This window comes from Nyctibius grandis, chromosome 2 (assembly GCF_013368605.1).
Source record: "Nyctibius grandis isolate bNycGra1 chromosome 2, bNycGra1.pri, whole genome shotgun sequence".
NCBI lineage: Eukaryota > Metazoa > Chordata > Aves > Nyctibiiformes > Nyctibiidae > Nyctibius > Nyctibius grandis.
Window position 1 is genome coordinate 64054108 of NC_090659.1, and position 23385 is coordinate 64077492.

Genomic DNA, 23385 nt, shown 5'->3' on the forward strand with positions numbered 1-23385 from the left:
TACTTGAAAGATGTCTTATTTTCAAATGGTGTCCCGAGGCGGTGGTCACAGAGGTAGTGTTCTGTTTAATTATATATTAGACCATATTAGTGTGGCAGATAGATACATGATATGGAAGGATGTAAAACAGTATACGAGTAGGTGTTACTTGTCTTTTTTTTTTTGGACACTTCTTGGTATCAAAGAAATTTTTTTTAATTAAAAAAACCTTACAAATTAAACTGCCTAAATTTGTAGTCTTGTGTACTATTCACCTGCTTTAGTTTTTACTTCAGGTATTTTGATTTAGTGTTAATAGATAATTTAACACATCAAAGCTGTTTAAGCTTTCAGATAACAAGTTTTTCAGTATTTATGTTTCATCTTTGCCTCTCCTGACTAAATTCTGTAAGAAGTGCTATCTTCTAATTAAGGGGAAAGAAGTGGATGAGGGACAAAGGAAATAGATAGCAGTGAAGAGTCTTAAAATTTCTTCCATTCCCAAGGTACTATTTGCCCCTTGCCAACCATTTTGTATTTGATTTTTTAATGTTAATAACATTGTACACTACATCTGTTTTAATTAGACTGTTGATCAGTTTTCCTTTTTCCATTCATTTCTATTGGTATCTAACACTGACTGAAAAGTAACTAGTAGAGAATATTATTTTAGAGCAACTTTTCTAAACAGGACTACATTTCACTTCAGATTACAGAAACATCCAAGGAGATAAATGGAAGGAAGCATTAATCAATATAAGCAACCTAGGCTTAATCAGCATTAAAAGCCATTAATCTTAAATCAATAAGCTAAAAAAGAATTAGCAATGTAACTTTAAAAAAAAACAACGCTTCAACCAAAGTTGAAGTCTAAATTGGATACATTTTTAGTGGTCTTTATTTGAGTAAAAAAAGAGGCATAATATACAATTCCTTGCATTATCCTAGCCATAACAATGCCAAGTATAGTCACAATAAAAAGGGCAGTTTTCAAACAAGTAAGGCAACAGGTCCCAAGTAAGATGGGAAATATCTTTTTCTAAGAAAACAGGGTGAGTGATAACTGGCTAGAGTCAGAATTTTAATTTAAGCATGCTTCATGAGAATTGACTGACAGCAGTGAGGACGATAAAATGCTCCTCAAGTGTCAGTGCTTATTAAAGTAAAGTAGCATCCAAGGAAAATACATACTTAAAGGAAAGTAAAGCCCAACTTTCTCCTGACAGTTTTAAATGCTGTTCTAGTCCTTTAAAAATTTGTTAACATGTACTCGTACTTTTCAGTCTGACACATTTTCCAAAAGTGCTATAAGCAACACACATCTGCATATAATTTCATTACCCTCCGTTCAAGAGCCTGTAGTTATAATTTTGTAAAGTATATTGTTTACTTCGTCAAAGTACTGTTTCTTCTGAAGTTAATATCAGTAAGTATTTTTTGTTTCTTTTTTTTTGTTATTAAAAGCAACACAGATTTCTGAGTATTAGAGCACTACAGAATTTTTACTTTCTTCATCAAAGTTGGGGAGAATGTACTATTGTGTTACTCAACCGATTCACACGTACAGTCAATTTTTTTTTTTAATCTTTTTCTGAAAGAACATTAGGGTAAGGATAAGAGATGGTCCTAAGAGTAATGATTTGGGTTGGCAAGGATTTTGTTATACTTTTTCCCTACAATCTTCCAGTACTCTATTTTTAAATAAAAAACCTGTACACAGAAATCCCCAGGAGCAACTTGACAGTTGCAGCAGTAAATTACAGCATACATTCAATAATGCTAAAGCAAAGTTAGCACTACACATCAAAAATATCAGAGAAAGAATAAAAAGGTAAAGGCAAGTAGAAAAAAAAAGGAAAGCCCTTAAGCCATTAACTTCCCAAAAGCAATATATGTCTCAGAATTAAAAAATTAACCCAAAATCACATTCTGAGATCTTATTCCTCTTTGAACCTGTATGTATAGAATGCGTAACACAAGTGCTTGTTTTTTATCGGGACAAAAAGTATGGGGTATCCCAAGACTTTCTGGTTTTTTGAATGTTTACCAGGATAGTGTATTAGGCCAAAAATCTGGATCTGGTGTGCCCTTGTCTCCTTGGGCAAAGCCTAGACATTGTCTCTTCAGCTCTTGGTGCAGATATGGAAACACATCTGTATTTCTTCTGGCAGCAGAGACTCTTTGGTTCAGCTTGCTTAGGCCCAGAATCTGGCACTGTCCTCCTAAACCCTCCAGTAGGTGCTACACACTTCCTGGCATCCAGCAAACCTGTGGGTCTCCTCATTTATCACCTGCCATTTGGGGATGGGGAGTAAAACCGTGTGGTCACACAAACAAGTTAGATGTACATCCAGAAAGCCACAGGCATACAGGAGCAATACGCTTTTCTAGAGAGCAAGTAGAGTTGCTCCATGCCCCCAGGTGGACTGCATTTGCGTGCTCACCACCTTCTCTTCAGAGTGTGTGATGCAGCCAGGCAATCAGCCATCCTTTTGGGTCACCTCCGTTAACTTCCTCACAGGGGAAGTTTATTCATGGTCTTAACATCTGGCCCACTTGGGGCAGCGAGATAGGTCTCCCTTCCTCACACATGAGGCACAAGGACAAAGTGTGAAACAATCAAAACTATAGAAATGCAAAATTTAAAATTTATAAGTTTTTTTAAAGAAGTTGAAAATCAAACTGGAACTCATAATAAAGAGGCAATGTCGGAAGAGGTGAGAGTACCCCATTGAAGGGGGACTGCCTTGAACTAGTTTCTTAGTACTAGAGAGAGGCAAGTTTGTGCATCCTACTGTTGCTGCCACCATCTCTTGGCATTCAGTTTGTGCAGGAAATCAGTTTTTAGTTGCTGCCAAACTGGAACCGCACACAGCAATAAGTTCACTGTGCTATCCAAAACTCTGTAATGAAGCAAATCTTGAGCATCTCTCCATATTTACTAAGCGATGAAATATCACGCCAGAATTAAAGGGTGTTTCTGAAAATAGTTTGAATGTGAATCAGAGGATATTTCAGCAGATCCAATGGAGTAATTACAGGGTAGGAAGAACAAATAGACTGTAATAGATAAGTGAGACAGGCAATCATAGACAAACTGTTTACTTCCCTGCTGATGGATGAATAGAGCAAAGAGTCATCTAGGTGGGGTTTTTTATTTAACTTTTTGCTGGTAGATGTATTCTTGATGCTAGGCTTAACTGACAAGACCAGACTGAGTATTTGGTAGCAATATACCAGACATTTTTAACATCAAACAGCTCTGTTGAAGTCTTCAACCACCATCTAAAATAGTTTTTTATGGAAGGATGGTAAATATTATGTCCCATTTATAGAAGGATGAGACATAGGGAGTTTAAGTTAACCTGTTCTATAGGCAAATTGAGCCAGGGCAATAAGTCCTTCCAAATCTTAATCCAGTGTTTAAGCAGTGTCAAAGCAGCTGGCTTTGCAAGGCTGTTAAGTGCTAGAAAAAATCTTTGGCTGAAGTCCCCAGAAATTGTGAGTCTTGGAGTCATTAAGCCTTCAGTGACCAGTGACAACACAACTTGACATAGCTGTGATGAACCATGTCACTGTTTTTGATGATTAATGGCATCTTACTAGGCACGAAGTCTGAGACACAGATAGCAGTTTTATGACTGCATCGTATGTTAACAGAGAGATGCTTGGACTCAAGCAATAAAACCAAAATTTCTTTTTTTTTTTTTTTGTTGAAATGACGACATTTTCGTGTTCATCCCTTCAAGGTGTCTTTGACTGATGAACTTCTAAGGTCTTGCAACTTCAAAAATGCTTAATTGCAGGACTAAGTAGGTCTATCCCTCTGCTTTCTGACATGTATCATGTGCCACCTTCTGCTTGTCTTCCAATAGGAAATGCCCAACTGTTCATCACACACTTCATGGAGAAACCCCCGAATAACAAACCCAACTGGTTAGCATATATCCAATAGAAAAAGCCAAGTCTGCTAGAGGTCAGAGAAACATGAGAAATGGAAAGTAACCCAGGGCAGACGGACTGTGTGCTAATGAGGTAGGCAGAACTACCCTAATTGACAGCCCTTCCTTAAAGGACAATCCAAGACAAAATTTTTCTTTTCTGTCTCTGTGTTTATCTCAAGGCTTGCTTTTTTTTTCTGATTTAAATTATAGAGCTTTAAAAAACAACTCTCAGGATAAAAGTATTATACTTTTAATAAAGAAAATGGCAAAATAAATCAGTTTAGTTTCATAACCCATCTCTCCTCATGTCAAAAATTATTTTTAACTGTTTCTAATTTTTGACAAATGAGTCAGATGAATTAAGGGCTATTTCAGCAGAAGTTCATCTGTACTTCTTTTGATTTTTTTAATCCGGTCACATAGACGTGTTTTGACTGCATGTCTGTGACAACCCTGAGCAACTGATCTCAATCCAAAGCTGGTCCTCCTTCAGCAGGAGGCTGGACGAGCTGACCTCCACAAGTCTCTTCCAACCTAAATCATTCTCTGATGCTATTCTAATAGACTGGCTATGAACCAGCCCATTCTTTCTGTTTTCACAATTTAACCAATGCTTCTGAAAAAGATAGCAGAAAGTAAGAGCTCTGACACTGGACAAGCCTTACTTTGTGATGGCAAAATATATTATCGTATGTTTATAACAAAAGGGATATGTTTCAGAGGGGTTTTTAACTCATGTGTTCAGTTTTTTCCTGTCAAAATTTCTGCTTGACCATGAGACCTAGCACTTTTCACAAGAGTGAAAAAAATAACTGATTGATTCTGACATGTGGTGGATTCCTGGTGGGGAGTACATCTGGATGTGTATAGCTGAGTTTCAGAAAGGAGCACTGAAATTCCTCTTTTGATCATGAAGGTAAGTCTGCCTGTAGTGTTGAGCATGCAATATAATCAAAATTGTGACACAAAGACAACCACTATCAATAGCAGTGGTAAGAACAGCCTGAAAATGCTGTCTCAGCACAGCTGATATTAATATTCCTGAAGTTTAATCTTCCTAATCCTGCCATTTCTGCTGCTTGAAAAACAAATGCCTATGTACCCTCTGCTACTTGTACCTAAATCCCTTTTGCATGTTCTAATTTTACTACTACCACTACAAACACTGCAGGCAAAGTAATTGAAGTTTTGCAGGCAGGCAAAGTAATGAAGCAAAATGACTGTTGTTTCTAATAGTTACTAACAGCTGTATCTATGTCTATTAACTTCTTCCTCATTTCATCGTCTAGGATGAAATCCTCTCTTTCATCCTCTGATGAAATCCACCTGCTCATCTTCTAGGATGAACAGTTGCCTCCAGGCATCCTCTATAGTATTTGTTCCAACACCAATGATTCTATCAATTTCCTGCTCATTTACCAACTGTGCAATTCTTTATGGGATTCTGAGGACCACGTCTCATTACTCAGGAACCAAAAACTATGTCTTGAAAGCTCATGACAATACTAGCTTAAAACTTTTACAGACAGAAGCCCACAAATCTATTCAACAGTCTGCACAGCTCCATATCACTTTTGATTCCCCAGAATTTGTAAATCAGAGAGTGTTCTTAGGCTCTTTGCAAAACAGCAAAAGTAATCAAATGTTAAAAGACAGGTGGAAATATATTTAAGAGAAAACACAGAAACTGAGAGTTGGACTGATACAAATGGTATATAATACACTATCTTCAGAGAGCCTTTTGTACAACATGCTACCATTAGTTGTTTGGAAGTAGCAGAAAAGATTAACTGAAATCTGCATACTTCACTAGGACATCTTGCAAAGGAAAAAAAAAAGTGGTTTCAAGACTCATTTATAGAACAAATAACTCCCGACAAACCTAATCTTGTTATATTACCTCGGGAACCATTTGAAAGCCAGGTATATCAAAGTGCACCTTTGGCCAACGTACATTCTATACAAACAGAAAAACTGCATGAAAGAACAGCAGAACAGATGGTACTTAAAAGCATTATGGATGCTTATATTCCATTTACAATACAAGGAATCTTTGTTTTTAAGGTTTACAACTCAAAACAACAAAAAATTCAATATGACTTTGCATTGATTTTTCTCTATAGAAACCAGAAGCATGATTCAGTGTTTAGATGGTGATGCTCTGCTCACTAAATCACTCCACTGCATTTGGGCAGTATCTGTTTTACTTTTCAAACTTAGAAGTTTTAAAAGCTATGATGCAAGTATTATTTTTTAACTGCTTATTTTACATGTTGCAGTATTTTGGGTGGGGAAGGAAATAATGTTTTTATTTAAATTGCATTTCTAAGTACATTTATTATCACAAAGAGTGTGAAAGTGCTTTTATCATTAAAACGCTACCTTGGAAGAAGTCATTACTGGGGGGAAAGCAATGAAGACATTGAATTATGTTCATTTCCCTGCTCATTTCATTTTAATGCCAAAACATATCTTGTAATGCCCATACAATATGTTTCAGCACAGCAGTCAAACAAATAATCTTTTCTGGCTCTCTCCCTCATTTTTTCCAGAAATATATCTTGCCTATCCAAGTGTCTAAAATAGGATTTTCCTGCCTAGCTGTTTGCCTGGAAAGGTATTAGTATTTCCCTATCAATTTTTGGCATCTGTCAGCGTAGTCTCCCCTTTCTATACCACATGCACAATGTTTTCAGGCATTTGTCTCCTTCATTTGCAGGCTGAAGGAAACCACTGGGTTAGGAATTTTGTGAATGTTACCATCACAAAATTAATTCACTATTTAAAACCTGTAGCTGCTATAACAGACCTACATTTTCCTGTTCTGAGGAACACTTCGTACTGCATGTAGTCTCATACATTCCAGCTTCTGCTTGTATACGAAGTCTTTATATTTGTTTCCAATCTTTGATCCTTTTCTTCTTCTTACTTTCCCCACATTAAATTTCCTATGTGCATTTTGATTATTTTTCAGCCAAGCAACAAGCCATGGCAGAGTGGAACTCTTGGCTTCTGATGCTTGCCAGAAGGTGTTAGGAGGTATGCAGCCAATGTAATGCTCAGTCTGATCCATTTTTGAAAAAGGATTTAAAAATTCAAACTGACAGTTCAGAACACAAACAAACGCTTGAGGTTTTGACATTACTATGACAAAAAAAAAGCGTGCTTAAGGAAAGAAAGTACTTATTATAAAGGTGTCAAGTAGATGACCAAATGAAATGTTAGCTTTTAGGTAGCAAAGAGACCCTGTATACAGCGACATTAAAGTAGGGACAGAATTAGCAAAACTATCCATTAGCAATATTATATGACTCACTGAGAGACATTTAAAACCACTTATGTGACTCACATGGTGAGGAAAGACAGAGCACAAGGGGAAGAATAGCGTACAGTAGGAACGTCCATTATGCCAAGACACTATGGGACTCTTCAACACCAGCCTCTGTCACTACACTTGTGAGGTGACAATTCTGTCACACGGTACAGATGGAGTAACATCACCCTCTAAAACTACTGTAATTTCTTCTGAGGCTAACCTAACAAAAAAATTTAAGCACCACAATGTTATTTGGTTTTATAGAATACACGGTCCAGAAATGCAGATATTTCCCTTACAGCAGCTTCTGAAACCATTGCTTCTCAGCAGCAAAAATGAATGACACAATACCAGCAAGACCAAAACATAGCTCCATGAAGGGCTTGCCTAAAGGGATGTGAGGGACACTGGGCTAAATATTTCTTGGATGCAGGAGAAAAAGAGAAGACTGAGAAAGGTCTCTGTTGGGGTGGAACTCCCCATATCCTTCCTACAAATGTGCACAAGAAGTATGATGAGGACCATGTACCTAGGCCATGCGGGAAGACCAACAGAGGGAAAGAGGGAAGAAGAAACATTCATACAGACTTGTGCTGTACGCTGTGTATATAGCATTACCCTCTGTATAGCTGGGTGTTTTTAAGGTGAAGAAGGGAATAGTAGAGGCAATTCCCCAATTCCCATTGATATGAAAGAAATCAAGTTGATTGATAGAAGTGTTGCACCACCACAATGGAAACATCTTTTGACTTGTCGTCAGTCTAGGCAATGTTTTCAGCTATCAACACAGGGTTCAGTTCATTGCCGTCCAAGAACAATTAACTTTCTGGAGGGTATGATATTGCATTGAGACAATATAAGGAAGGCATATCCCCATGGTAGCACTTAAAAAACCTGGCCTATTTCTATAAGTTTATTAACAATGTAATACTACTTGCTACCCTTTTTTCATTATCTGACAAAACATTTTTACATATTTACTTCCAGTGAAAAATGCAGAACAGATGTGGTTCCTGTTTAAGTAAGAATTATGTTATTTGCTGTTTAATGGAGCCAACAAGGATAAGGAGCTTCTAGAATATAATTTTTGTCACGGTCTGTATTATCCTACATCAAACTGCAGGGCAACCATTCACTTTCCCTTGCTGTTTTGTACATTTTGCCAGTTATCCATAAGGTCAGTGGTTGACTAAGAATCCATTTGTTTAAACAAAGCAAATAAAAAAATAGAAATGTTTCTGTTTAATGCTTCCACTGCTAACTTTCCATCAAAGTGCAAGGGTTGGATAAAAAATGTTTTTCATGACTCTGAGCTTGTTACAGAAGTCAATCCACCACTTACCTCTAGACAGCATTAATTTATGCCTCTCTGTTTAAAAGAAGCTTGAACGGTAAACAAGCAAGCTTGTTCCCAGGATCATTCCTGCTTAGAGACTTGGTAGAGGTCGTTTAGAAATGTGGTCATTTAGAAACTTGAAACAGACACTCATATTTTATAAAGTATTATAAATACTGCAAAGGATGAAAATTCTTAGTCTTAACAGATTAAAATCAATGGTTATGCATCGCTTTCAATAAATTATTATATTTAGAAACATAATAGCATAACAAAAGCTATGATTATACTACCAGAGATCCTCCTCATTAAGGCAGAACACCAGGCCGAGAATTGGTTTCAGAGCAGCATCAAAGAAAATCAGCCTCAAAGAGACCTCTGGAAGAGATCATCTTGTCCACCTCTGTGCCTGGAGGCACAAACAAGTGCGCGTTGACACTTCCTGACAGATGCTTGTCCAACCTATTCTTGAACCCCTCAATGACAGAGATTCCACAGTCTCCCTAAGATAAGATTTTTTACTATGGTCAAAATTTCCCTCTCTTGGGAATAAGAAAAGAAATGCACAAATAATTTGGAGTAACTAAAATAAATAAACTGTAAATTTTAAGTGTGCTGTGCCACATACTCCAGGAAGGAGAAAGGGGTGAAGCAGGAAGAAATGATGACACTGCAGTGTACATATGATTTATGACTATTTTAAATATTCCGTGCTTTAGATTCATATCCTACCAGGAGACTCCACAACCGAACAACATCCACATGAATAAAGTACGAACTAAGAAACGGTATTTAATTTCATGCAACTGTGGTTAACTTCTACAAGGTCAGTGAATACGCAAGGCAGTTCAGCTCCTCTTGAAGGCATGCCTCCTCTAAGATATAGTCTTGGGACACAAGTGTGAGAGCAGAGGTCGTTGGTTTGAGAAAGAGCCACCAGAAAGTGTAAAGAGTGCCAAGGTGGGTCTAACTTCCACCCAGGTCCTCATGGAAACTGTTCTTTGATGAGCCAGAGGAATGGGTTAGGAAACCTGTGAAGAGCAGTGCCAAGGAATTGGGCCAGATAGAGACCACCCAAAAAGCAGAAAAGACTCTGAGAACAGGGACTGGAATTAGGAAAAACGATTTGGCAATTGGAGATAACCAAAATGTTCAGAGTCGGTCTGGCAACCACTGCTCATACAGAAAAAGATGGGGGAAAAGCCAAGACAATACCTGAAACCCTGAAAGATAGAGGACTAGAAGCCCATATGAAGGGCCAGAGGAACTATGTGCTTGTTTTGAAAGAGCTTAATAAATGATGTCCCAGGCAGACTAAGATTACTTTTAAAACCTCTAACTATGAGTTCCTTTGATAGCCACCCATGAAATAAAATTAAGTCTGTGGTCACTGTATTATTTAGATATAGATCCAAGATATTATTCTGCAAGAACTTCATTCAAAAAATTCTCATGTGATATGTCTCTTTGAAACCACCTATGGCGAAATCATGCTATATTTTCTAGATATCTATAAATAAAATCTCTTAGAACCTGCATGTAAGTGTAGCAGACATATATTTAAGCAATTAACAGTTGCATTTAAAATGTAATTTAAAATGTAATTTTCTTATTTGGAAAACAAAATCCCACAGAACTCATATACAAAAGCATTAAGATGGTGAGGGCGTTAAGCATTAAGATGCACTTACCCTGCTCATCCAATTACAAAATCTTAATCTTATTGTGCCTTTCCAAATCAGCAGACCATTTAATAAAATTTGGGATAGTTCTGTCAGTGTAACCAATTCCTTAATTAATACAGCAGAGTCTACCTCTTTGAAGGATTGGTTTTCATTTATCAGAATGTTTTCTCACAAAAGTCTCATTTCTGCTAAGTCCAACTCTGCCAGTCTGGAGAAAACTTATTTTGGTAAACATCCTGTCAAACTAGTGCTGAGTAACATGTAACTCTTTAAAGTAGTACAATACACAGAAGAAAAACAAAAACAGAAAATCATGTGAAATATTGTCAAGCTTAAAAGCATTCTAAACTTTGGAGATTTCATTATTGTTATTATTGTCTTACCATTACCATTTGCAGGTAAATGACAGGGTCTGTATGATGCTATTGTATTTTTGTCTGTTGTTAACTGGAGATTCTGGTCAAACAAGGGACAGAAATGCTATGAGACCAATTCCCTGTTGGCATAACTGTATTGATTTCATTAGACTTATGTCAGCAGAAAACACAGGCTTTTGTTTAGATTAAAAAAAAAAAGCCACGCCATTTACTTTTATTAAAACATTTTTTTTAACCTGAAGAGTAGAGATGAGTGACAGGATCCACTCCCAAATCTAACAAAGTACATGACTGGGGTTTGGTAGTTTTGCCTATCCCATCTCCAACCAATTTTTTGTTGTATTTGTGAGTCACATACATAAAGGTAGTAGGAAGTTATGCATTATAAATCTTGAAAAGACCTTGCACAATTATTTTTCATTGTGATACATAAATTTATGCCACAGCTAAGCCTCTCTATTTAGAAGAGGGCACATACAAAGGACAGCAGTTTACAACCAATGCCAATGATATGCTCTAACTTCTCCTCTATGCTTCAATTAATTAAGCAGTCTTGGGAAACAAAAGGCAGTAGGAACTGTACCAGTGACTCTCACTGTAAGATGATGCCCTAAAGCCCTGGAAATGAGAAAGGAATATGTTCGAGAAAGAGAAGAAAAGTTCACTGTATCTGGGATTGGTGGAGGAGCAGGTGTGGCTTGTTCTGGGAAGGTCTCAGACGGATTTTCAGTAACGGAAGCAGGAAAGACGTTGCTCCAAGAGCTCTCCAGGGCATGCCAGCCTTAGGTTAAGCTGCAGTGGCTGAATCAGCCAGGCTTAAGAAGCTAAATGAGAGCTGGGCCAGCTAAAATTGTTCTCTTTTTTCTCCATAAAGTATTATTGCAAAAATAAAACCTGGGCGTTTTGCCTTAAATAAAAGGATTTCCACAAATGCAGATGGTAGGCAAACCCACATAAATGGAGAGTAGTTGTATTCAGTTGAAACTGCTCCTACATTCTCAATTCCCATCTAGAGAAACTGCCCTTTCTGGAGGTGATGGGCAATTTTCTTTCAGTGATAGCTGGCACCTGGATCTGGGAGTTGTGCTTCATTACACTTGCTGTGTTTGTGATGAGGATTATCTGTGGCTTGAAACAGAAGTGAGAATGAAATTAAATTCTTTCAGAAGATGGTCATTAGAAGTACCAGTCCTACAACAGTATTCCAATGAAGTGCTTCAAGACCATTTTCTGATTTTAAATACATTTCTTACTGGTTATCTGCTTCCCACAGAATTTACCTGACTACAAAGGCATCAGACAAAAAGCTAGTTAAATTTGTAATACTGACTTCCATGATTCTGTAACAGAAGGTCTCAGCTTTATCACTGCAAGTCAGACTACTGTTGTACAATTAATTCATTGCCGCTATTCTTTCCAGTTTAAAAAGTGCTTGAGAAAGAACCAAGTCAGTGCAGACCATCAGAGTAAAAGTGAAGTATGTTCCGAGAGCCCATGTAAGTTTTTTCTACATGTAAAGTATAGAGTGATCAAAAGGCACAATTCTGCAAAAGCGTTCATGAGAACCACACTGCAACATGTTCTTATCTGGCTTTTTGACATGGCATCGCCGCTGGTCAGCACGACTCGGACCTTCTGCAAGTATGCTCATAGAATTAAATTAGTTGTCCTTCTCCATTTAATTTCTTCCCTGTTCCTGAAGTGAGAGGTCAGAACTTCTCCAATAATCCTTCAAAGCATGACTACCTTCTTGAGGACTGTTCTCTGGAACACACTCTAACAGACAGGTCACTGCACCTGCAGTTGTCAACATTTCTGTATAATCTTTTCATGGTATGCTTAAAAGGACAGGAACTTAAAACCTTCTTCCTGTTTAAAAGCCTGTCATTCTGGAATAGCTTTGAAAATGGTTACTCTTTGCTTGATTAATCAAAGTTACTTAGGAATATTCTGAAGGAGCAAACTGTTTGTCTGAACAATTCTTTCTGGAATTGACCTGCTACAAATTTACCTCTTTATTTATAGGTGGAACACTTTTAAGCTGGAAACACACTGGGTGTTTTAATAAATCAAAGCTGCTCTCACTTGTATAATGATACATAGGAATCAACAGTTCAGTAGTATGTAATGCACAGACTGTTCTTTGGAAAAGGAACACATGACTATTATTTGTAAGAAATCGTATTTTTAGCACCTAAACATGAAAAGAAAATATTTTTTTGACACAACCTTAACTGATAATTTTCATACTATCCCATGTTATTCTTGCACCTGATGAGGACTCAGTGGTTTGACAGTCCCTGAGCAGGACTCAGATGCTCAGGCTGTACTCTGAGTCTCACCATCAGTCTAAGATGATCAGGAGAGATATTTTTGATCTCTGACCCTCAGCTTCCCCTCTCTTCAACATCAGAAGAAAAATATATACCTTCTAGTAACTTGTTGCAAGAACTGCAAAGAAAGGTGTATACCAGAGCTGGATGCTGTGATCATTACAGTCAGGTGCCATATACCGGACATGTTCACACCATCTGAAGTGGGGCTTGCATTCTTTTCTGGAAGGGAGGAATCTATCCTGCTTGTATGACCATGGCACTACCAGCTGATTTTACCATCAGCTTCTTGTCTCTAAGAATCCAGTAAACTGTTCAGAGGGAAAAGAGAGATTACTGTTGAGTGTCTCAAAGATTCCTCAAAGTAAACAAGATAATCACCATGCAGCTATAAGAGAAAGAAAGAGAAAGTCATTAAACTTCACCTTCTGAACTACTCCTTTGGAAAATAGGTTACTCACTACAGAAATGTATTTTAGACATCTAGATTTGTTACTAGTTTAAGTCACAGGAATTGCACCCAGGATGTCAAAACCTGTATAGGTGTACAACTGAAACGACAAAGAAAATCCCACAACTAATTTATTTTTTTTTTAGAGCACATACTCACCAGGACATACAGACATACAAATAGAAATGGATTGGTTTATGTAAGTGTACCTATTGTTCACAGACAAATGCCATTCATTATTCACCTCTAAAAGAAATGCCTGTATCTTCATCTGCTGAAAAGTCATTCACACCATATACCAGCTCTACTTGTATCCAAGAATTTCTGAAGGGGAAAGGACAAACAAGAAATAAGTCTGGGTGTTTCAGGAAATGGAGAGGAAGAGGGTTTTCTTAAGAAGAGGGGCTTCTGGCTTCTGAGACTCAATCAGCTTGCACCATTGAGTTTAGTAGATATCCAGTTACTTTCTGCAAAACATAGTTTAAAACACTTGCAGTGAGGGAATAGGGTGTGAAGAAATCTGTGTTACGTGACAACAAACTGCTTTGCTATACGTGTTCCCCACATTTCAGACAAATTAATGGACTAAGGTAAATGACTAACATTTATATGTTGCTATAAATATCTTATCAAGTGTGTAAACTAAACCATTTCAAATGTCAGGAAGCAAACATTTCCCTCCTGTCATTGAAGCACAAGTGCACTGGAGAAAAACCACCATGAATACAAAATTAAAAGATTGGTGCAAATGCACAGGACACTTCATCAGAGGTAGAGAGTCAGATTTAGTATTTCTTAACTGTGAACCATGCAACTTCAAGACGTAAATAACTTTAATACATCCTTTTACTTAAATAGGAAATTACATGCAAAACAGGAAAAATACTTTAAAAGAGCTATTTTTGCACTCAGTAGCCTCTAACTGTGGATCATGAACACTAACATCCCCAATATTTAAAATGACTAACTGATCACCTGGTTTAGAAGACTGAACTGGAGCTGCTGGAAGCAGAGGACTGGAAAAGCATGACTGAGGAAGATGAACTGTGGCAGTCTGTTTGGGGCACGGGAGGATTCTCCCACAGCCTTCTCATGCCTCACCCCATCCCCAGCATCACCCCCAGGAACAAAATACTGTGACCAGGTGCTCCAGATACAACATCTGCTGCTGCATGCTGTGCCAAGGCAATAGCATTTGGCTGTAACATTTTCCATATCACAGAATTATTACTCATTTCACTCCTGCCAGTGTCAGAGTTGGCACTCCCAGTCACTTGCTCCATAACATGCCCCAGATATGCCTCCAAAGCTCCGACAGCCACTCTTTAAGCCTCTGGCAAGAAAATGCCCCAGATTATATCTCTGCTGCTACTCAGGTGGACAGGCAGAAGAGTGAAGCGGGTCTTAGGAGTGTTAAGAATGTAACTGCTCTTTCAGGAAAGGGGACAGGTGCAACTACAATTAAACTCTCTTGAATCTTTGCTCCTCTTCAGATGAGAATCTGATCACATATCTGCTTGAGTTGGTGTTCCAGCCTACTCCCTGTGTACCAACTCACAAACCCCTATCTGCAAATAAAGACTCGCTCCATCACTAGGAAAGGAAGCTTTTAAATAGCCTTTAAAAATATTGTGTAAAAGAACATTTTTTCATTACGTACTCAGACTTGGAACAGAGGAGTGGAGGAAAACATACCTCACTGGGTTTGGACACGTGTCTTTTCAATCTAGAATTATTGCTATGAGCAGGGCTTGCAAGTGGTTTGGGCCAAAACAATCCCCTCTTTCTGGGGAAAAGTAAAAAACCTCAAAGAAAACAAAGAAAAAAACTTAAAGAAAAACCTTCACATTCCAGCTCCTTCACCTTTGCCTTGTTCTTCATAGTCCTTCCAGCTTTAAAGGAAATTTGACTCCAGCAATACAACTGTGGTACATCACAAAGTAATGTGGCCTCCCTCCACCACCATATATTCCAGTTAAAACAGTGATAAGTTCCAGTACCACATATATACTTTGGGGTCTTCCTTTGCATAGAAGCCAAGCACCAGTCCTTTTTAGGCATAAATTGCCCTTTTTCCTGGGACAGCACTAGCAAGGTGTTCTTTCTGCCTAAAAAAGCTCTCGGAAACTTTTTAAATCAGTGACATGTTCCTTGTCAGGACAAACTACCTGAGAACAACTACACTGAAAGGTCTACAGTCTAGTGGCTGAAGTGATGGATGGTTTGAAACCCTTTACAGGACCAGCTATCAACAATAAAACTTTAAATAAGCATAGAAGATCTCACCAAGCCAGTCTGTCTGACAAACGCTGTCATAAGAACTTACTGCAACCCATCCACTGATGAAGCAGGTAAGATCATTAATACACTCTTCTGCAACTTTAAATACACCATCTATTTTCTGTCATCCATATCTTTTCCATATTAATGATAATGAAACATAAACGTTTATAAAAGGACTCAGTCTGTGAAAGCCATTTTGTCATAATGGGCCTGCTTTCAAATAAACAAAAAAAAAGACTTCAGTTCTTTATCGGCCCGTGAACAGCACAAAAATTCAAATCCACTTCAGAACACTTATTCACATTGTCAAAACTTGCACAAAGGTTTGCTTTTTCTCTGCAACAGATAAGCTTGTCATCCCAGCCTAAAGAAGGGCAAAAGGTGAAGGAGATGCTGCTCCCCTGCTGCTTTGCTGTTGGTGATGGCCTGAGGGGCTGCATTCCTGCTCTGCTAGGTGCTGCAAAAAGCCTCTCCTTCCACATGCCCAGTGTACTCACTTCTAGTTTTTAAACTAGCACGTATTTTCCACGAGTAGTATCCGCAGATAAAGGTGCTCAAAACGAGGGCTAGGCATTTAGCTACAAATTGCGTAATAAGATACTTTTAAAATGCTTCCCTTCCAGTACTCTCCCTGGCAGTGACTCTCTGACCTTGCTTCTCATGCCTCATTCACCTGTTATGAACGTACACACTGCCTTTGGTACCACAGCAATTGTGGATGCATCAAAGGCTGCTTGAGTTTACCTAGATCAGGTGCCAATAGCATAAAGCTGAGAATAATACAGGCTTTAGCTTGTGCTTTGCAAGTCTGACGGGACCTCGTGCACTTTGCAAGGCAATGAGCCAGCACTGAGGTCTGAGGTCTATGCTATTGCAATTTCACTTCTACTAGAACCTGGGGGACCCGTTTTGAGGTGAATACATATGCTATTATCACACCTACAAATCCCTGCTCCAGGAGGAAATGTCACTTAAGGTAAGTTCTGAAATCCAGACTAAAGCGAACCAGGTCAGAGAAGAACTGCAACCTCCATTTTCATCAGTAGCCTCCTGCCCTATTTTTAACTCGGTCTTTTTAGGAGGCTGTCTCTCCAATGACCACATGAGCCACAGTTGAATCTCTGCAAATGTGGCCTCTGACAGAGAAGAGGCTTACACCTGTTCTCAAAATCCAGGGCTTTGAATTTCACTTCGGATCAAAAGGCAATCCATGCAGGTCACAGACTGGCTTTTCTTCACACTTTGAGCAAGAAATGCTGCTCAATGAAAAATCAGTGTGTCAGACCTCCCTTCAGTACGAATACAAAGGTACAGTTGTTAGAGCATTTCCAACTCAACTAAGATAGCTCTGCCTAAAAACACTATTCAGCTTTTGTGCAAAGAGCAGTCCTCAGTTCAAAATGTTCTCCAACTTCCATTCTCAATTTCCTAACTATCATGTCCAACTGATATATAGGGCCATATATCCCATAAACTCACATGGATGCATAACTACGTATTACATAAATACTTTAATTTGGATTTATCTTGTATTTATTTCTACATCCACTCCTTGTGAATTTATTTTTTCAGTTGTGTTCTCTGCATAGTTTAAAGCCTCTCAGAGTGGAAAATAATGGCATCAATACCTTTTGTCCTTCACATAACTATGATAACACTTCTGACTGTGAAAACCTACAACTAACACTGCCATTACATTGCTGAACTAGTCTTAAAATAGGTGCACCACTTACTTACAGCAACTACAGCTTTGGAAAAAGAAACGGAAAAATCTTTCACTGGCCTGAACAGCAGCAATGAAAGTTCCCCAGCAACTGCTTATGGAAGTGGTTAATCACGCAGTGCCACTATTACCCAGTAGGTGTAAAAGGTATTTCAGTTTGGAAGAAAAATTGTTTATAAAATCTTAGTAACTATGGAAAAACAAAACAATTTAGTTCTGAGCAAAGAGGAACCTTCTTCATGTGTTGCTCTCTATGCTGTCACCAAATTGTATCTGCCCCTTGATCTCACCAACTATTAGCAGTGCAATCATACTGTCTCATGTCCCGGCTGGCATTTTCTGTAGTCCATTCTCGAGAAACATCTAGAGTGTTCCCTCTACAGTTGACCATGGAAGTCTATGCTTAGTTTACTTTTTCTATCTTCATTAATCACAGGCACAATAAAAAAGATTAACTAAAAAAAAAAATTCACTAAAATTGGTTTTACTCTATACTGCAAAACCACAGAAAAATAGGTATCAAGCAGCAATGTGACAGGAATTAGTGCCACATTCCACTTTCCTTTACACACAACACAGGCTCCACATATACTAAGAAAGCCTGAGGCGATATGAAACTGTCTGTGGTCAGAACTACTATTTGCAAATAAACAGCCACAAGTATATTGTCTGCTCTGAATGAAGCATAAATCCTTTGGGGTTTTGATTCAGTGTTTGATTCAGTCTTCCTCCTCTTATCTCCTTGAGGACCAGCAGCAAGTGACAAAATAAAGATGTCAACAACATTGCAAAGAGAATGATGGTATTGGGACTGGACTCTTCTTTCCTCTACACCCTATGATACAGCAAGCAGATAAAAAGGCCACTGAGGAGGACAGGAGACCCAGACTACAGCACTTCATTTTTCTCTTCTTCTTTGTTTCTGACTCCAGGAGAGATCACCTATTGCTTTATCAACGTCAGTGGGATAAAAGGCAAAAAAATTATCAGAATTCCCTCTAAAGCACGTGGAAACATCATGGAAGGGAAATACAGCAGAGAAGTCTCAAGGGAAAGTAAAAGGACAGAGACATTTACATCTGCTCTTCTTCATTACTCATGGCAAAATCTCTTTCCCATTGCTTATACAAGGTGGTAAGAAAAAGCAAATCATAAACAGATAGACATCTCCTCTATCATCAGGCCTCCCCTCTTCAGAATATGGGTGTTCAACGACTTGTCCAGAAGGTGGATCTGACCCAGAAAGTGCCTTGAAGATAATGGGCTGCATATCGAGCAACTAAGTATTTTGTTTACTTAGAGGAGAGGGAAGTAGAGGTATGTCTCAACTGACTGGCAGGGAAACACAGTTATCTTTGGCACGAGTGACTCAAACAACTCTGCCTGTCCAACTCTGAATATGAACATCACCAGTGATTAGATATCGGTCACTTGAAAAAGGCATCACTCTGGCAGCTTGAGAAGCAGCTTGTTTGAAACAGCATCAATCTCAAGTACCATGGCTCTCTAGAGCAATATTCAATTAGTGTCTGGAAGTTCTGCATGTGGTACTAGTCAGCAGTTATTGTTGTACTCATCAGGAGAGACCCCCAGTGAAACAGGACAGCAAATAACAAAATAAAAATAGGAAAAAAGAAAAAGAAAGCAGGAAACAGGAATAGAACTACAGTGAGATATTTTGGCTATTCCCCTAAAGGAAACACAATTTCATCATTGAGTCAAAAAATGTGCTCAAAAATGCAAAGAAAGGAAGGTATGTCATACATGGGAAGTCAGCTTGGTGGTGTAACACTAAGAAACATCAGAAGATGCAGTTTGCTGAAGGGTTGTGTTGGGGGCGATGTTATTCATACAACATGAGGATCAGCTTCCTGCCAGTTATACTAGATCTGACCATCTTTTCTATTCTCCCCTCCTCCCATATACACACAACTTAGCTTTAAGTGTCCAAAAACGTTGGGGGGGAAATGAAGAGGACAAGGAGAACAGCCTGAAAGAAGGAGTTTCACCACTCAGATCCAGAGCCCATGTCCCAGCCCCGAAGGAGTTACCCAGGGCCACTCTTCTGCAGTGCTGCGCAGCCCTGGACTCCAACAAAGTCAGCTGGACTTTCAGCACTGTTGTCAAAAAACGAAATCAATCAAGCAAAAACCCTGGGCCCTTCATCGCTGTTTCCTTCCCCATGACTTTGTACTGAATTTTTACTACTTTTTTTTTTTTTCCAGAAGAGTGAATTTAAGTTATTTGACATCTCAGTGGTAACGCAGCTTCAATACTCCAGCTACAAAAGGTGGCACCTACAAAAAATTGTTATTTAAAAAATGATAACATTCACATCTTTGAACTGCTGCATGAAGTGCTACACAAAAGCTAAATATTGTTAGAAATCTCTTGGGTTTGTTTATCCTTTCAGCATCCCTTTCCACCAAAGCACTGACAAAACTTGCAGCCACTGCTCATGACATTAACAGGAACATAATAGTGGAGTTTGTAGCAGAATATTAAAATTGAAGGAACTTTCAGTTTCACTTTATACAATTACCCCAGCAACAACAGCAAGCATATTGAAATCACACCACCAATCAGAAAATTCATGTTTGAGACAGCAAAGCACTGAAATCATCAGCAGACTCTTGATATTTCTTATGTAACTGGACTTAACACTGCTGACTACAGAGTCCATAAATCAGTTTCTCCACAAAACTCTAAAGTCGGAGGTGCCAAATACAACTATTTTTCTCATAATCCTATCCTTGATTTTTTCATGTTATTATTGGACTTCTTATTCTTAGCTACATTGTTGCTAAAATAAGTTGCTCTTTTTTTTCCTACAAAATTTGCCAAACCCACTGCTGGAATGCATTTGTATTATCCTCTTACTAGGAGAATTCCTGTAACATTCCCATTGACCTAATTGCAGATTTTGGCCTGAAAAGATGACACGTTTGTGTGAATCTGGTAAAGCTGTTGAAGCAGGGATAGTAGAAATGAAGTACCCTTGTGGCCCCTTTCATCAAGCTCCAGGCTGAATCCCCTTAGGAATGCGATGGCATTTCTTCTCCTTGCTTTTTTCTACAATCCTACTCTAAGCTGCTTAAAAAAAAAAAAAAACAAACCTCAAAAATCTGACTGAAATAGCCCAGAAACTTAAGTAAAGACAGCTGGAAAGATGAAAGAGTGATAATGTTTAGATGCAAACCAAGCAACATGTTCCAACAACTGTCAGGGACTAAATTCTGTCCCAGAAATGTGTTATTTCATCTGCCATTAAATAATACAGCGTCAGTGGGGAAATCTCTGAAACCACAATACAATTACATTGTTATAAGTCTCTATTTGGAAAGTGTTATCATTACTTAGAGAAAAACAGATTTTTCATATTTATATGCCCTCAGTGCAGTACCTGTTGCCGCAAACCTTCTTCGTCATAGCAGGAGAAAAAAAAAAATACAGGACAAAATTGATTGTTCAGAGATAGTTTAAAGCCTTGGTAGATACCATATGCCATCATTAGGCAAGCAGTTCAAATGCAGCAATATTATATGAAAAATGAAAGCAATATTGTGTCCTGTATTAGATTGAAAACACAGTTTGCAAAGCCTCCAACCCAAAGCAACTCCTGCTTTTGCCCCTGCTGCAGATGAAGCTTGCTCTGGACAAAGTCCCGTTTTTTTGCACAGACAGTGCCTTTGACTTGCGTCCTTTAATCTGCTGAAATCCTTGGATGTGCCCACAATCCCATTTAGAGTCATGGTTCAGGGACACATATATAACCATGTCTTTACTGTATCAGTGTGCTGTGTTCCAAACATATTTCTGTTTATAATATATACTTTCAATTTTCTAAGCTTCTGTCAGCATAGCAGCTTCCTTACCTGCACAGATCTTCCCATCATAGATCTCGCACACCCAGTCATGGCACTCGCAGAGTGGACCATAGTACTTGCCAGTCTCAGTCACTTGGCAGATGCAGACCCCACACTCGCATCTGCCTCTGTCACTGCACAGCTTCCCCCCGGGGACACGGCACCTGAGCTCCGACTCAGTCCGGGATAGCTGGCACGAAGCAGGACTTCCCAAACCACTCCTGCAGAGGACAGCAAACAGAACAAGCTGTGGTCAAAGCCAGGGGCTCCAGCTCAGAGCTGATGATAGCTTGGCTCATGGGAAACCACCCCCTGGACAGCTTCAGCTGATCCCCAGAGTACTGTTTTTAACGCCATCACTTTAGTTATGGTTGTAAACTATTACTTGCCTCAAATCACCCAATTTCTTCTTTTTCATCAGAAATCTCATTGCTACCTGCGGGAATGCTTATATTTTGTTTTACTTACCTTGTCAGCTGCATTAGGCTCATCTATTTCATTATGCATATGTGGTATATATGCATATACATGTATAGTTTGATTATCCATCATGAAACATTTTGATCTGAATTATTCCAAAAGGTTTAGAAAAGACATACACATCCAAACATCTAGGTAGGATAACAGGAATACATGATACCAAAAAGCAAACGTATGGTTGATTCTAATGAAATACATTTGCCAAAGTAATCCTTCTGGTTGTTGTATATATAGGATCCATGCTTTCATTGGAAAAGGAAACTGAAGTAATCACTGCTTTCCATGCAACAGTGTAGCTTGGGGCTGTGGTTTTAGTAAAGTCAGCAGAATCCGGATGCTAGATCTGAAGATTTGCAGCTCTGTCGTGCAATTGTATCATGCACTGGAGCACACAGGGATCAGGACTTTCAGGACATACACAGGGAAAATCACACATTGCCTCATGAGGAGCTGGATTGTAGGAAAACAGAACAAAGGACTGGCCAAGACAAAGACAGGTGTTCACAATGCCAGGGAATACTGAGGATTCAGGTGACGAGTACCTGTACTCCTCAGACACGAGATTTTGAGGCTCTGGAGCAAAGGAGCTGCTGGCTCTAAGGGCAGGCAGATGCTGGCCCGGATGGAGGGTAAGGGCAAAGGGCGATGTGCCTCGTGCCGCACCAAAGAGCAGGAACACAGGATTTTGTGGTTAGGCTCCTGCTCCACTGAGGCAGCAGAATTTAGAGATTTGGGTGTAAAGAGTCATCACCGTCCAGCTCTTCCCCCTTTACCGCTTCAAAGGTCTGCATCCCAGGCATGAAATATATAATTGCAAATAACCCCCACAGTTTGCATGACACTGCCTTAGGTTCCCAGCGACCCAGAGCACTTCCTTTAGTGTCACTTTTAAGCAGGCAGAAGAGCTCACAAACCGCTCCACTGCTTCCTCCGCAACCCCAGCCTCCACACCCCTGACACCTCGTAAATCAGTCGCAACCCCCCCAGGAAGCTTCAGAGCCGCACTTACCGCAGGGCCGGGGGGCCGGCTGGCAGCATGAGGTGACCGGCCGGCAGCGAAGTGACCAGCAGCAGCAGCGCCAGCCCCAGCAGCCCCTGTGCGCACATGGTGCGAGCTGCGCTACGCTGCACCTGGGGCAGATGGATGGACGGACAGACGGCCGGCCGGACCCGCCGGGAGTGCGGAGAGCTGCGCGCTGGTCAAGCCCAGCTCCAGGGCTGCTCCCCTCGTACTGCAGTGGCTCTGATTAGCTGCCTGGGAGCAGGATTTGGGCAGCGCTCTGGGAGGGAGGCCGGTGCCAAACCCCGAAGTTTACAGTCTAGGCAGGGAAGTAATTAGAAACAGTTGAGCAGCCAGATGGTTTATTTTGATGTTTTAAAAGTGGTCCGTTCACAGACGTGAACAAACTGTCTCATTCTCAAAGTGCAGGCACTGTAAATATTTGAGGTATGCATATCCCCCTGTCCTTTGATGGATGGCTGCTTGGGATAATCTGTGTAACGTGGTGGGGGAGATGTGCACAGCTGAGGAGACAGGACCAGTGCTCCCCAGCTGCAGCATCCCTGGCTCGCTGCTGGAGTACCTCCCTCCCTCCTGCCTCCCCAGGTCCCT

At 39.5% G+C, this 23385-nt stretch overlaps 1 protein-coding gene across 1 annotated transcript in view; it reads right to left on the bottom strand.

Annotated features, from left to right (window-relative positions):
* ITGBL1 (integrin subunit beta like 1) overlaps positions 1-22880 on the bottom strand; it is a 150498-nt gene extending 127618 nt beyond the window's left edge. Inside the window, exons 1-2 of the mRNA XM_068425577.1 lie at positions 22783-22880; positions 21303-21514 (exon numbers count right to left, since the gene is read on the bottom strand). Of these exons, the coding sequence (XP_068281678.1) occupies positions 21303-21514; positions 22783-22880 (310 nt within the window). The remainder of the gene's footprint in view (positions 1-21302; positions 21515-22782) is intronic.
* Between the last annotated feature and the right edge of the window lie 505 nt (positions 22881-23385).